Below are 17,034 nucleotides of genomic sequence, written 5' to 3' on the forward strand. Positions count from 1 at the left end.
TGAGCAATTTCTCTACACACCTGCTCAAGTTCCTGCTGACAATTGGGGGGTCTATAATACTGCCCCACTAGAGTGACACTCCCCTTTTTGTTTCTAAGTTCTACCTCTTTTGCCTCACTGGACAATCCCCCAAGAATGTCATCTCTAAGTACTGCTGTTACGTCCTCCCTTATCAAAAAGGTAACACCCTCTCCTCACTCACCTGTACCATCTGTATCCTGGAATATTGAGCTGCCAGTCCTGCCCTTCTCTCAGCCATGTTTCTTTTATGGCTATAACATCCCAATTTGCAGAGCCAATCCATGCTCTGCCTTACCTGTTAAACCTCAAGCATTGAAATAAATGCAGTTTAACTGAGTATTCCTTTCCCTGCCTTTACTGTGTTCCTGGCTATCCTGATTACTAGACTTGCTCTCACTGGCTACTGCTTTATCCCATGACTTGCCCCTGCTCAGAGTCCCACTCCCCTGCCAATCTAGTTTAAACCCTCCCATGTAGCACGAGCAAATTTCCCTGCAAGGATATTGTTCCCTCTCTGGTTCAAGTGCAACACGTCCCTCTTGTGCAGGTCACCTCTACCCCAGAAGAGATCCCAGTGGTCCAAGAACCTGAATCCCTGCCCCCTCCACCAGCTCCTCAGCCATCTAGCTTATCCTTCTATTTCTGACTGAGCTGGCACATGGCACTAGGGAGTAATCTGGAGATCACTACTTTTGAGGTCCTAACTCCCTATACTCATTCTGCAGGACCTCATCTCTTGTTCTACCCATGTCGTTTGTACCAACATGTACAGCGACCTCTGGCTGTTCACCCTCCCCCTCGAGAATTTTCCGCATCCACTCAGAGACATCCTTGAAACTGGCACCTAGGAGGCAACACACCATCCTGGCATCTCTCCTGTGGCCACAAAATCTCCTGTCTGTCCCCTTGACTATAGAGTCTCCTATCACTATCGCCCTGCCTGACTGCACCCTTTCCCTCCGAGGCTCAGAGCTAGTCGCAGTGCCAGAGACCTAACTATTGCTGCTAGCCCCTGAAAGAACATCCCCCTCAACTGTATTTGTCTGTGTAAGATTCCATCTGCCATTCCTTTGCCCACTTTTCCTGTTGATCTGCATCTTATTGTAAGCTTAAACAACTTTCTTCGCTGTTCATTATATAATAAATTTTGGTGTCATCCGCAAACTTACTAATCATGCCACCTACGTTCTCATCCAGATTGTTAATACATGTGACAAACTATGGAGCCATTGTTTGTCATATCCCTGCACTGGTCCCTGCGGCATACCAATACCACCCTCAGACCTACCAACAAGCCAATTTTGTATCCAATTGGCTAGCTCACCCTGGATTCCATGTGATGTAACCTTGCAGACCAACCTACCATGCAGTACATATGACATGGAACAGTACAATGCAGGAACAGGTTCTTCGGCCTGCGATGTCTGTGCTGAACATGACACCAAGTTAAACTAAATCTCTCCTGGCTGTACATGATCAATATCCCTCCATTCCCTGCATATTTATGTATCTATCAAACAGCCTCTTAAATGCCACTATCATATCTGCTTCCACAAATACCTAAGGCAATCCCTATAATTGAAGAATCAACACTAAAGGTGACCATCAATGAATTCAGAGCTGAATTCTACATCAGTCGAATCTCCAATGTTAATACAAATAACAAATAGTTATGAAAAATGCAGAGTGCAAAGACTAGTGACTTGGCTAAACTTATAAATTTTAAAATGTATTAAACTTCAATTTCAAAGAACCTCAGATTAGAAACACATTGTTTAAACTTATCATGTTTTCCACATATTAATTTGTATATCCTGTAAGGTACATATTAGTCGTTAGGAACCCACTGGAAACCTTACTGAAAGACTAGTATAATAAAAATGATTAAATAATTAAAAACTATATTTTGAATTGTTTACCTAAAGTCACAATGTCAGCTATCTAAAAATATAAAGGACTCACCAGGCCCATGAGTTTACTTGCAAACTCTTTTGTCAGAACAGGCTGTTTACAACCTAAGCATAATGGCATGTAGTAAAAAATATTCTTACCTGTGAATGGGTTTCATTTTCCTGTAACTGTAACTTCAGAATATCATATTCCTTTGAGACCTGTTGCATCATCTTCTTAAAGGTGTTTCTGCGTTTTGTCAGTCTCACCTTCTCCTCCTGGAGTTTCTGGAGAGCAAATAAAATGAAAAATGGTTGTTTACCATTCCAGCAAATCAACAAAATGTCCAAGTGCAGAGTTACAAAACAAAAACACAAAATAAGAATGACCACATTTCATAGTTTCAAGCTGATCATTTGAGATCAAGACTAGAAAACTTATCTATCTCCAGGGAACAGATGTGGCAACCAAAATTAGCATTAATTCAATGCTGATCAAAGCAGTTTAAAAAAGCAATATGAAGGCTTACCAAGATCACTATGATTACATTTATGTCAAAGCAGAAAACCTAGCATCTGCCGAGGTACCGAACTCTCATTCTTTAAAGTAACAACTCTGTAAAGCTCTCTACATAAAATCTGGGAACTCGTGTCTAAATTGGGAGAATTGTCCCACAGACTAGTCAAGCAACAATCTTACCTTATAGCATTCTTAGAATCATTCCTTACAGACAGCCTATTGGAGTCCTACATCTTAACACCTTGGGTATGTGCCTACTCACAAGAGGGGCAGACCCAGCTAAGTTTAACCTCCAGGGGTTGCCAAAAATTGACTCAATGCTCCACAAAATCTCACGACATCAGGTCAAATGTGGGCAAGGAAACCTTTTCCTGATTCTGCCAAATGATTCTTGTACACTTGGAGGTACAACAGAAAGCAGCAATGGCACAAAATGTGATTCACAGAGTAATACAATACTGAAAAAAGCACTTCCGCACACCATGACTATGCCTACCATTAAGTACCTACTTATACTAATCTCATTTACCAGCACTAGTTTGCAGCCTACTGTGTCTTGGTGATTCAAGAGCTCATACAGAATGTACGTTTTGTAAGTGTTGTGAGAGAAGCTGCCTCCACCTCCTTCTCAGATCCCTGACTCCTCACCTTAACCCTATGCCCTCTAGTCTTAGACACTTTTGCCATGTGAAGAATTTCTTACTTTCCACCCCATCTACATCTCTCATAACTTTGTATACCTCTGTCAGGTCCCTCCTTAGCCTCCCCTGCTCAAGGAGAACTATCCCAACCTATCCGTTCTCTCCTCATAACTGAAATATTCCATGCAAGCAACATCCTGGTGAATCTGCTTTGGACCCTCTCCGCACCTAGGCATTATTTAGGCATAGACTCAACAACAATTTCCAAAAAGAGTACCTAATCTATCCTTGACATGCATTGTATTGCCAGATGAGTCCTCCGCCATTAGTCAGAAACTCAATCAGACCAGCTGGAATTATATTGCAACTACAAATGGTCAGAGGCTGTGCACCTCCTGAGACCCCAAGCATAAACCTGGAATGTGAGGAAACAGTCTCCACTTGACTGGATGAATGCAACTCAAGCAGCTCAACACCATCCAGGGCATATTAGCTCACTTCATTGGTACCCAAACCCACCAGCAAAGATGGCAAGAGCAACAAATTGGGTCAGAACATGAGAATGGTTCCCCTTAAACTGATCTGAAATATAATATTTTCTTCATCTGCACTGGGTGCAAATTCCAATTCCAAAGCACTTGTGGGAGTATCTTCAGAAGGAGGACTCAAGTTGTTCAAGAATGTTGTTCACGGAAGATTAGGGAAGGCAATAAACGCTGGCCTTGCCAGACTTCCAGTATGGAGCAGATTCCAGTGAACTAATCTTCTACTATTTCTTGTACTCTTATATTCTTAAAATATTCAATTGGTAATGCACTCCGTAAGAGTAATTAACATGTTTCATGACTGGAATTCTTTTCTCAAATTTAGCAATTAATGGGAGTGATAAATGTTTCATTACCCAATGTGAAGAATGAATGAATAAGCAAACAAAATTAACAATGTTAAGTTTGCCAACAAGATGTGTTTTTTTATCTTCAGGTGTGCAAGAAACCATACATCAGCATGGTAAAGTAGAAGAAAAGATAAAAACTGAAGAGATAGTTTATGCGAGAGGATAAAAATGATTGGTGGCAGGACAGGAGTAAAAGTAATTAGTTTTTTCAGCAGAACTGTAAAATTTGATTTACAGATTTTAATAGCCAAAATGTTTATAATGCACTGTCATGATAGCAGGGAAATGTACAAATGTACAAAATAATTATGCATTGCCATGAGCATCTAAGAAACATTTGAATAAAGATTTAGAACATTTATAATTTCTGAGAATAACAAGTTTTTTGTTATGGAATGAAGGTTAAGAGAAGTAAAGCAAAATTTGGAGAAGACAAAAACAGTAACGATTTATCAAATACCATTTCACAGCAGACGTAAAATGAGATTTTTGTACAGTTGTGTAAAATAGAGATAAAGAGAAAGTTCTGCGACCTATATTCCAACTTATTGAGATTAATTCAGCCTCAATCAATGCATTTTATATCCAAATTACTCGAATATATCTTTTTTAAAAATGCTTCTTTCACACATGGAACACATGCAGATTTCGAGGAAAACCACAGAGAAACAAAGGACTGTAGATGCTGGAATCTGGATGAAAAACACTACGATGCTGGAGGAACTCAGCAAGTCAGGCAGCAACCGTGGAGAAAAGCAAGCTGCTTTTCTCCACGGATGCTGCCTGGCCCACTGAGTTCCTCCAGCATCATAGTGTTTTTCATAGAGCAAAACCACATCCAGTTATATCAATGTGAATGAATTTCAAATGCTATTACCTTTTTCTTCTCTTCTCCAGCTGCCTTTAGTCCATCTAGGTCATTATAGGTTTCTAGAGCAACTGTTATCTGCTGGATCTTTTCTTTCAAAGAACTCAGCTCTGTACTGATCTTGCTCTCAAGTTGTTCAACTTTTTGAAGGTCTTGTTGGAGCCGTTGGCTCTCTGGTTGTCCAGATGAGAGGAAAGAGAAGATTATGGTCTTGGGCACAATCCCCTTAGACTTCCAAGCAAACCAGGAAAATGCATTGTCACAGCGGTTATCAAAAGTTGAAATATTAGAGCAATATGCAGGATAATGTGCAAAGCTGTAATGATTACACATGTGGTAGAAAAATCTAATGAATGCTGATATATTTAAAATACTATCCTAGGGAGGAGTAGATAACTTGACATTAAGTACACTGAAGGGTGAGACAGATAATTTCTGGATAAAAGGGAAATCTAGAGTTATCAAGATCAAGCAAAAAAGTGGAGTTGAAGTTGAGGATCAGATTGACTTTTACCTTTTTGAATGGTGAAACTTCTATTTCTTATGCTCTTATATTCTTAAAGTATCAAATTGTAAATGCACTCTGTAACCTGTGAAATATTTCATGCTCTGGAATTCTCTTTTCATTTTTAATTTTTTGGATGATCAATGGGAGTGACAGATATTTCATTATCCAATGTGAAAGAATTCTTTTCTTTAGTGTGGCAAAAGCATTACATAAATTGTTGCAAATGTGGTTGCATTTGCATCATATCCAATTAAGATTTCAAAAAAAGTTCCTAAGTTTTGGAAGCTTTGTTTTATTGCAATATCTTATGTAATTCAAGCAGTCTGGGTCTGTTTTAGGTGGTCTGTTTTATTCCCTTACTTCTTCATGACAAACCTCTTGTTGAAAGGCTGGATTCTGACAATAAACTTTTATGCTTTTTAGAAAAGGGAGTACAATCCTTCCCATCACTGATCTAAACGAATGGAGTTGTTTCACCTCTTGGCAAACTTCTCCTATTTGCTGGAGGTAAATTTCAGATCATTAGTCTGGGTCTGCCTAGAAAACTGTTTTACTGTAATCTCAATTGCAACATATAGTAAGTCAGTTAAAATATAAGCAATTTTAATCATCATATAGTGAATTAAAATTAGCCAGATTGGCATCTGGCAACATGTGGCATTACATTAGATTTGGTTCCAATGGAATTATTTTGCAGCATTACTTAGAAACCCAATTAGTCTTATCTTTTTATCGAGAAGCAATCATTTATTTCAAGTGCTCAAAGGCACATGAAAATAAACTACTGCTACATTAAACAAGGAAAGAAGTTTCAGATATTTAAGTCTTCATATTTTTATCTGTATCATTTATCATAGAATCATAGAACAGTACAGCACAATACAGGCCCTTCCGCACACAATGTTGTGCCGACCTTTAAACTTTGCCTAAGACTATCTAACCCCTTCCTCCCACATATCCCTCTATTTTAAATTCTTCCATATGCTTATCTAGGAATCTCTTGAATTTGACCAATATACCTGCCTCCACCACCACCCCAGGCAGCGCAGTCCATGCTCCAACCACTTTCTGGGTAAAAAACCTTCCTCTGATATCTCCCTTGAACTTCCCACCCATTACTTTAAAGCCATGCCCTCTTGGTGCCCTGGGAGAGAGGCACTGGCTGTCTACTCTATCTATTCCTCTTAATATTTTGTATACCTCTATCATGTCTTCCTTCTCTCCAAAGAGTAAAGCCTTAGATCCCTTAGTCTCTCCTCACAATGCATACTCTCTAAACCAGGCAGCATCCTGGTAAATCTCCGCGGCACCCTTTCCAACGCTTCTACATGCTTCATATAATGAGGCGACCAGAACTGTACACAGTACTCCAAGTGTGGTCTAACCAGAATTTTGTACAGCTGCATCGTTACCTCGCGGCTCTTAAACTCAATCCCATGATTTATGAATGCTAACATCCCATAAGCTTTCTTAACTACCCTATCCACCTGTGATGCAACTTTCAGGGATCTGTGGATATGGACCCCCAGATCCCTCTGCTCCTCCACACTACCCAGAATCCTGCCACTAACTTTGAACTCCACTTTGGAGTTTGTCCTTCCGAAGTGTACCATCTCACACTTCTCTGGATTGAACTCCATCTGCCACTTCTCAGCCCAGCTCTGCATTCTATCAATGTCCCTCTGCAATCTTCAACAATCCTCCACACTATCCACAACACCACCAACCTTTGTGTTGTCTGCAAACTTGCCAACCTACCCTTCTACCCCCTCATCCAAGTCATTAATAAAAATCACGAAAAGTAGAGGTCCCAGAACTGATCCTGTGGGACACCACTAGTCATAGCCCTCCAATCTGAATGCACTCCCTCCACCACAAACCTCTGCTTTCTACAGGCAAGCCAATTCTGAATCCACACGGCCAAGCCTCCCTGGATCCCTTGCCCTCCGACCTTCTGAAGAAGCCTACCATATGGAACCTTGTCAAACGCCTTACTAAAATCCATGTAGACCACATCTACTGCACTACCCTCATCAATCTGCCTGGTCACCTCCTCAAAGAACACTATCAGGCTTGTGAGACACGATCTGCCCTTCACAAAGCCATGCTGGCTGTCCCTGATCAGACCTTGATTCTCTAAATGCCCATAGATCCTATCTCTAAGAATCCTTTCCAACAACTTGCCCACCACAGACGTAAAGCTCACTGGTCTATAATTCCCTGGACTATCCCTACTACCTTTTTTGAATAAGGGGACAACATTTGCCACCCTCCAATCCTCCGGTACTATTGCTGTGGACAACGAGGACTCAAAGATCCTAGCCAACGGTTCAGCAATCTCCTCCCTCACCTCACAGAGCAGCCTGGGGAATATTCCGTCAGGCCCTGGGGACTTATCTGTCCTAATATTTTCTAACAGCTCCAACGCTTCTTCTCTCTTGATATCAACATGCTTTAGAACATTAACCCTCAGCGTCATCAAGGCCCCTCTCCTTGGTGAATACTGAAGAGAACTATTCATTGAGGACCTCATCCAATTTCACAGCTTCCAGGCACATCTTCCCACCTTTGTCTCTAATTGGTCCTACTTTTACTTCCGTCATCCTTCTGCTCTTCACAAAAGTGAAAAATGCTTTGGGATTTTCCTGAACCCTACTCGTCAAGGCCTTTTCATGTCCCCTTCTTGCTCTTCTCAGCCCCTTCTTAAGTTCCTTCCTTGCTAGCCTATGTTCCTCGAGATCCCTGTCTGATCCTTGCTGCCTAAACCTAAAGTATGCGGCCTTCTTCCTCCTAACTAGATGTTCCACCTCTCATGGTTCCTTCACACTGTCATTCTTTCTCTGCCTCATCAGGACAAATTTATCCCTAACATCCTGCAAGAGATCCCTGAACAATGACCACATCTCCATGGTACATTTCCCTTCAAAAATGTCATCCCCATTTACACTCGCAAGTTCTAGCCGTATAGCCTCATTATAGAAGCATTTGAAACTGTGCCAGTTAAACAGTCCTTACTCTGTGGCCTAAATGCTAAAGATGAATGCACTGCTACTGTCCAGAGATAAAGAAAGCTAAGAAACAAGATCTTTTTCATTCCACTTCTTGCTCAGGAACAATTTTTCATTGAACAGTTTGATCCTTAAAATTAGGGTGAGGTATGTGGATAATATGGAGCAGGTCAGTATTAAGAAGATGGAGGTTATAGATGTCATGGGATGCACAAGGGATGATAATCCCCAGGGTTGGATAAAATCAATCCCAGGTTGCTAAGGGAAGCAAGGGAGGGAATGGGCCCTGACAGAGATTTCTGCGTTTTTGTCAGTCATAGAAGACAGGAGGAAAGCTAATGTTGTTCCTGTATTGAGAAAGGGCAGCAGGGATAATCCAAGTAACTACAGGCTAGTGAGCCTTTTCTCAGTAGTCGGGAAGTTATTGGAAAAAGTCCTAAGTGATAGGACTTAATTAAATTTGGAAAGGCGGGCCTGATCAGGAGTAGTCACATGGCTTTGTGCAGGGGAAGTCCTGCTTCACTAATTTGTTTGGATTTTATGAGGAGGTAACCATGAAGATTGATGAAAGTAGGCAATTGATATTGTCTATATGACCTTAGTAAGGCATTTGACAAGGTCCAGTATCATAGGCTGAATCCAGAATTGGCTTGGTGATAGGTAGTAGCTTTTCTAATCAGAAATGTGTGAATAATGGTCATTACAGGGACCCTGGCTGTTTTTGATATATATTAACAACTTGGATGTGAATGCAGGAGGTATGATGAGTAAGTTTGCTGATGACACGGAAGTTGGTGGTGTTATGGGTAGTGAGGAAGGTTATCTAAGGTTGCAACAGGATATAGATCTGATGGAAAACATGGTGGAGCATTGTTAGATGGAACTTGATTCCAACAAATACAAGGTGATGCATGTTGGAAAGTCAAGTAGGGGTAGGACATATACAGTAAATGGTAGGCACTGAGGAATGATGATCAACAGAGGGACCTTTGGATTTAATCCAAAGTTCCCCTGGAAGTGCAACACAGACAGATCGGGTGGTGAAGAACGATTGTGACGTGCTTGCCTTAATCAGTCACCAAATAGAACATAACAGTTCAGCTGTTATGTTGCAACTTAAAAAAAATACTGTTTAGAACGCACTTGGAATATTGTGTGCAGTGCTGGTCACTATACTAAAGGAAGAATGTGCCTGCCCTGGATAGTGTAGCGAAGATTCACCAGGCTGTTGCCTGGATTAGAGGACTTTATTGATCACCTTGCTATAGGAAAGAAGCCATTAAGCCGGAAAGAGAGCAAAGGAGATTTGAGGATGTTGCCAGGACTCGAGGGACTGAGTTATGGAGAGAGTTTGAGCAGGTTGGGACTTTATTCATTGAAGTGTAGAAGAATGAGGGGTGATCTTACAGAGGTGTATAAAATCATGAGGGCATAGGTTGGGGAATCAAGAACTGGAGGGCACAGGTTTAAGGTGAGAGGGGAGAGATTTAATAGGAACTTGAGGGGCAACTGTTTTACCCAGAGGGGGTCAGTATATGGAATGAACTGCCAGAGGAAGTGGTTGAGGCAGGTACATTAACAACATAGACAGGTACATGGATAGAAAAGGTTCAGAGGGATATAGGCCAAACGCATGCAAATGGTACTGGCTTAGATGGGAATCTTGGTTGGCATGGACCAGTTGTGTCGAAAGGCCCGTTTTGGTGCTGCATGACTCTATGACTTTAGTTATAGGAGAGATTGGATGGGCTGGGCCTGTTTTCGCAGGAACAAAGGTGGCTGAGTGGTGACCAAATAGAGGTATATAAATTTCTAAGAGGCATAGATAGGATGGATAGAATTTTTTTTTCTATCAAAAACAATAGGACATTGTTTTAAGGTGAGAGGAAGGAATTTTAAGGGGGATTTGAGGGAAAAGGTTTTTTTTTACAGAGGGTGGCTGGTATCTGGAACTTGCTGCCAGAGAAGGTGGTGGAGTCATGTCGAGTGACTACATTTAAGAGACATTCTGACAGGCACTTAAATAAGCAAGGCATAGAAGGATATAGACCTAACACCAGCAGATGGGATTAGTATGGATCATTAAGAATTTTAGAATGGACATGTTGGGCCACAGGGCCTGATTCTGTGCTGCATATCTCTACTACATTAATATATTAAAAAGGTCTGGATTTCAGCAATGTTAACTGATTGTAAAGGCTGTGCTCAAGAGGGAGATCCTCTTGATGCAAGTGTCAGTGGAGTCACCAAATGCTCACAAGTGCATAATCATTGAGAAAGGCACTCGAATCTGTTGCATCATTGGTTCAGATGACAGTTTTTCTTAATATATATCTCACATTATTTGAGTCATTGAACCCGAATAGCTCAACACCAATTTTTACAATAATATCAAATTACACTCTCACTAAGTCCCAAAGTGAAGTGTGATAGTAATGAGGAGGTGGAAGAGGTGACTAAAAATTTGGTTGAAAATGTATTTTAAAAGAGAAGTGGGGAATTTCAGAGTGTGGAAACTTGTTTGAAGATGGATGGGACAAAAGGTTAGAAAATCAGAAGTCTACCTGGGTTGTTGTTGAAGAGGGTTACACAGATAAGAAGGGCAAGATGACAAGAAGATTTAAACAAGGATTTTAAAATAGTCTTGGAAAGCTGGCAAGCCTGCAATTCTGTCAATTCCTAGTTGCTCTGCATTTAATACAACAAAGTGTTGTCAAATCACTTCAGGCATCAGTTAAGAGTGATGATGAGGCAGAAATAACAAAGGCTGCACCAGGCAAAGACAGCGTATTTCCTTTCCGAATGGACAGGGGAACCTGCTGTGCTTTTACAACAATCCAACATTTCACAATAACCTTTACTAATACCGTTTTATCTTAAATAAACTGGCACTATCATTGTGGAACCTGAAACTACTTTCTCTCAAGTTGCAGGAATGTGAATAAAGTCACTGGTCAATATGCACTGGTTCTGGATAAAAATAGAACCAAGCAAGGCAAGACTGGATAATGGAGGAGAAAAGAACAGCTGGTCATGTCAAAGTCTCCATAACGGTCAGGGAGAATGAGGACATTGCACAAAGGTCACAGTCACAAAATGTTACAGGATTAACTCTGTTTCCACTGAATTTAAAAGAAGCACTGGAAACAGGGCCCCAGTGAGATAAGGAGGAAAAGAAATATCACTCACTGAGCCAGATGTCAAACTATTCAAATTTCTAAACAGTCAGATGATGGATTACTAAAGTTTTACTATATTTGCTTTATTTAAAAATATAAGTGTGTGGTGATGTAATGAGAAAAATTATAAATGATACATTCCATGTTTAAAGCACTTATTCTTATAATCTTATTGCAATATTTCAGAAATATTGTTAGCAGTAGGCCACAGAGCGCTTACGCTTGCTCCACCGTTCTGTGCCTCGTCCACTTTTCTACCTGAACACTCTCTCCCAGGTTCACTTAGTGTCCAGAAATTCATCAGTCTCAACCTTGAATATTTTCAATGACTGAGCCCTTTGAGGTATAGAATTCCTAAGATATACAAACCTGCTAGATGAAGAAAATTCTCATTTCATTCCTAAATGGCTGATCATCTGAGTCTCCAACCGGAGACTCCCTCTCCAAATCTTGCATGTCTGAAATCAACTAACAAGGAGGAGTCTAAAGCAGAATAAAGTCATATATTCTATATTCTAATATCCCTTACCATCAGTCAAACCTTTGGCAGTTGTCTGCGATTTCTGCATTTCAGTCTCCTTGAAATTCAGGTCCTCCTGCATGGACTTCAGTTCATGTGCAGTTATTGAGGAAATCTGTCTCATCCGGTTCATATTCTGAATGGAAGACCAAAAGATGCATTAAACTTTGTTAACACTACTTAATAAATACTATAAACAACACTTGGATTCTTGATATAAAAAATAAAACCAACCTCAATAAAACACGAGCCTAGACAGTTGACAGGAAACAAACTGATTTTATGGGTGGGGATTTTGAAGTAATAGATAATTTATTGGACCTTTTATGGACTTACTTTGTTCATTTTACTATTTTATGTTAGCACTAAAAACCTCAGAGTCAGTATAATTATTTTGATATTGTTACTTTCACAAATGTTAAAATATAACATACAGATAGCTCCTTCCCATAAAACCTTGCATTACAGAAAATTGTATTATAAAAACAATTGTGTCATTGGGAAAAAGGTTAGGGACTAGAGAGTTTCAGACTCACAATAACAAAGTTAATTTTTCTGCAGGATTTTCAAAATAAAAGTGCTTTTAATAGCTGTAAATTTGTCACTGCAAACTAAAAATACCAAAGGCTGGATGTTACAATGTTTAATGAAGTATCTTTGCACAAGTATCTATATAAGCGATTGCTTGTCAATTTCCAATGGCAAAAAGACCGCCATATCCAGCGGGCAGCATTGGAGCGGGCAGCGGAGTGAGAGGTAGCAGAGTAATTGGGCTTTGGCTCAATGGGCTTAGGCGATAAAGGGGTGAGGCGAGATCCACTTATCTATTATTGTCTTTGGCATCAAGAGGCGGAGTCCATCTGCAACAACACCGGTGAGTAGCTGGTAGGTGAGGGTAAGGTTTAACTGTTATTGTTATAACTTTTAAGTAGAAAACAACTAGGTAGGGAAAAAATAGTTCAGATGGAGGGCAAGGTGATGTGCTGCAGCTGCATGATGTGGGAGCTAGTGGACCCTGATGTGATGCACAGCACAGAGGGAGAGAGGTATGTAGATGCTGTGCATCGGGAGGCAGTCACCTCCCTCAGAGCAGGTACTTCTAGGGTCCAGGAGGCAGATAGATGGGTGACTGTCAGGGAAGAGAAAGAGAAAGGGAACAGGCAGACAGTGCAGAGGACCCTGGAGGCTGTTCCCCTCAGTAGCTTTGGATGCTGTTGAGGGGGATGACCTAGAGGGATCAAGCAGTAGAAGCCAGGTCTCTGGGCACTGGGACTGGTCCTGCTGCTCAGAAGGGAAGGGAGGAGGAGGGCAATAGTGATAGGGGACTCAATATCAGGGGAACAGCCAGGAGGTTCTGTGGACATAGGTGAGAATCCCAGATGGTATGTTGCCTCCCAGGTGCCAGGGTCCAGGATGTCTCTGATTGGGCCCACAGTATTCTTGAGCAGGAGGGAAAGCAGCCAGAAGTCGTGGTACATGTTGGTACCAACAACATAGGTAGGAGGGGGGATGAGGTCCTGAAAAGGGAGTTTAGGGAGCTCGGTAGAAGGCTGAAGAATAGGACATCAAGGGCAGCAATCTCAGGATTGCTGCCAGTGCCATGTGATAGTGAAGGTAAGAATAGGAGGAGATGGCAGCTGAATGCATGGCTGAGGAGTTGGTGCAGGGGGCAATGTTTAGATTGCTACCTTTAGATCATTGGGATCTCTTCTGGGGAAGGTGGAACCTGTACAGAGTGGATGGGTTACACCTGAACTCGAGGGGGACCAATATCCTTGCAGGCAGGTTTGCTAGTGTGGTTGGGGAGGGTTTAAACTAGTTTGCAAGGAGGGTGGGAACCGGAGGGATAGGTCAGTGGAAGAAGTGCATGGAGTAGAGTCAGATCTAACATATAGAGAGGCTTTGAGGAAGAAGAAGCAGAGTACAGGCTATAAAAGTAGAAAGGTGGATGGGCTAAAGTGCGTTTACTTAAATGCAAGTAGTATCAGGAATAAGGGTGATGAACTGAGAGCTTGGATAAATACATGGAACTATGATATTGTGGCTCTTGCAGAGACTTGGCTGTCACCAGGGCAGGAGTGGATACTGAATAATCATGGCTTTCAGTGTTTTAAAAGGGATAGGGAGGGGAGGAGAAGAGGAGGAGGGGTGGCGTTACTGGTCAGGGATACTATTACAGCTGCAGAAAGGGTGGATAATGCTGCAGGATCCTCTCTAGAGTCAGTATGGGTGGAAGTTAGGAACAAGAAAGGAGCAGTTACTCTATTGGGAGTATCCTATAGGCCGCCTGGTGGCAGTAAGGATACTGAGGAGCAGATTGGGAGGCAGATTTTGGAAAGGTGCAAGAATTGTTATCATGGGAGATTTCAACTTCCCAAATATTGATTGGCACCTGCTTAGTACCAACAGTTTAGACGGGGCAGAGTTTAAGTGTGTCCAGGACGGATTCCTGTCACAGTATGTTGACAGGCCGACTAGAGGGAATGCCATATTAGATCTAGTATTAGGTAATGAACCAGGTCAGGTTCATTCAGATCTATCAGTGGGTGGACATTTGGGGACAGTGACCACTGCTCCATAACCTTTAGCATTGTCATGGACAAGGATAGGAGCAAAGAGGACAGGAATTTATTTAATTGGGAAAGGGCAAATTATGAGGCTATAAGGCTAGAACTTACGAGTGTAAATTGGGATGACATTTTTGAAGGGAAATGTACTATGGAGATGTGGTTGTTGTTCAGGGATCTCTTGCAAGATGTTAGGGATAAATTTGTCCTGGTGAGGCAGAGAAGGAATGGCAGGGTGAAGGAACCATGGGTGACAAGAGAGGTGGAACATCAAGTTAGGAGGAAGAAGGCAGCATACATAAGGTTCAGGATGCAAGGATCAGAGAAGGCTCATGAGGAATATAGGGTAGCAAGGAAAGAACTTAAGAAGGGGCTGAGGAGAGCAAGAAGAGGACATGAAAAGGCCTTGGTTAAGGAAAATCCCAAGGTAGTTTTCACTTATGTGAAGAGCAGAAGGATGACAGGAGTAAAGGTAGGACCGATTAGAGACAAAGGTGGGAAGATGTGCCTGGAAGCTGTGGAAGTGGGTGAGGTCCTCAATGAATACTCCTCTTCAGTATTCACCAAGGAGAGGGTCCTTGATGATGCTGAGGACAGTGTTGGTAAGGTTCATGTTCTAGAGTATGTTGATATCAAGAGGGAGGATGTGTTGGAGTTGTTAGAAAATATTAGGACAGATAAGTCCCCAGGGCCTGACGGAATATTCCCCAGGCTGCTCCACGAGACGAGGGAGGAGATTGCTGAACCGTTGGCTAGGATCTTTGAGCCCTTGTTGTCCACGGCAATAGTACCGGAGGATTGGAGGGTGGCAAATATTGTCCCCTTATTCAAAAAAGGCAGTGGGGATAGTCCAGGGAATTATAGACCAGTGAGCCTTACGTCTGTGGTGGGCAAGTTGTTGGAAAGGATTCTTAGAGATAGGATCTAGGAGCATTTAGAGAATCATGGTCTGATCAGGGACAGCCAGCATGGCTTTGTGAAGGGCAGATCATGTCTCACAAGTCCGATAGAGTTCTTTGAGGAGGTGACCAGGCAGATTGATGAGGGTAGTGCAGTAGATGTGGTCTACATGGATTTTAGTAAGGCATTTGACAAGGTTCCACATGGTAGGCTTCTTCAGAAGGTCAGAGGGCATGGGATCCAGGGAGGCTTGGCCGTGTGGATTCAGAATTGGCTTGCCTGTAGAAAGCAGAGGGTTGTGGTGGAAGGAGTGCATTCAGATTGGAGGGCTGTGACTAGCAGTGTCCCTCAGGATCGGTTCTGGGACCTCTGCTTTTCGTGATTTTTATTAATGACCTGGATGACAGGGTAGAAGGGTGGGTTGGCAAGTTTGCAGACAACACAAAGGTTGGTGGTGTTGTGGATAGTGTGGAGGACTATTGAAGATTGCAGAGGGACATTGATAGGATGCAGAGCTGGGCTGAGAAGTGGCAGCTAGAGTTCAATCCGGAGAAGTGTGAAGTGGTACACTTTGGAAGGACAAACTCCAAGGCAGAGTACAAAGTCAATGGCAGGATTCTGGGTAGTGTGGAGGAGCAGAGGGATCTGGGAGTTCATACCCACAGATCCCTGAAAGTTGCCTCACAGGTGGATAGGGTAGTTAAGGAAGCTTATGGGGTGTTAGCATTCATAAATTGTGGGATTGAGTTTAACTGCCGCGAGGTAATGATGCAAGCTCTACAAAACTCTGGTTAGACCACACTTGGAGTACTGTGTCCACCTCATTATAGGAAGGATATGGAAGCATTGGAAAGGGTGCAGAGGAGATTTACCAGGATGCTGCCTGGTTTGGAGAGTATGCATTATGAGGAGAGACTAAGGGAGCTAGGGCTTTACTCTTTGGAGAGGAGGATGATGAAGGGAGACATGATAGAGGTGTACAAAATATTAAGAGGAATAGATAGAGTAGACAGCCAGTGCCTCTTTCCCAGGGCACCAATGGGCAAGAGGGCATGGCTTTAAAGTAATGGGTGGGAAGTTCAAGGGAGCTATGAACTTACACTATGGAGTGTGAGGCACATGAGATAATAATTGGAAGGCAGGTTGCACCTGAGTGGCCTTTGAAGCAGCCATTTTGGAAGTGGCTGTATCTGAGCTGTAAATGCTGTGTTTGAGTACAAGTGCTGACCCTTTGTCTCGAGAACCTTTGGCAAGGAAGCTGAGCAGAGGAGCAGCTAAGGATTTTCTTAAAATTAGTCTTCCAATTAGTGTAGCTGGGATGGCAGTTAGAGCAGTGGTATACCCCCTCTGCAGGATGTGGGAAATCAAGGAGACTTCCAGCATCACTGATGACTTCACTTGTAGGAAGTACACCCAGCTGCAGCTCCTGATTGACTGCGTTAAGGGATTGGAGCTGGAGTTGGACATACTTAGGATCATCTGGGATGCTGAAAGCATCAGAGATGAGAGTTTTACTGA

General features: G+C 42.2%; 1 protein-coding gene across 2 annotated transcripts in view; it reads right to left on the reverse strand.

Annotated features, from left to right (window-relative positions):
- The window catches only part of ift74 (intraflagellar transport 74), a 207,746-nt gene that overhangs the window by 21,033 nt on the left and 169,679 nt on the right, over positions 1–17,034 (reverse strand). For both annotated transcript variants that reach the window (XM_052019231.1, XM_052019230.1), the window contains 3 exons: positions 12,059–12,185; positions 4,844–5,007; positions 2,073–2,198 (listed from right to left, as the gene is read on the reverse strand). In XM_052019231.1, the coding sequence (XP_051875191.1) occupies positions 2,073–2,198; positions 4,844–5,007; positions 12,059–12,185 (417 nt within the window). The remainder of the gene's footprint in view (positions 1–2,072; positions 2,199–4,843; positions 5,008–12,058; positions 12,186–17,034) is intronic.

Source organism: Pristis pectinata, chromosome 7 (assembly GCF_009764475.1).
Source record: "Pristis pectinata isolate sPriPec2 chromosome 7, sPriPec2.1.pri, whole genome shotgun sequence".
In the NCBI taxonomy this organism is placed as follows: Eukaryota; Metazoa; Chordata; class Chondrichthyes; order Rhinopristiformes; family Pristidae; genus Pristis; species Pristis pectinata.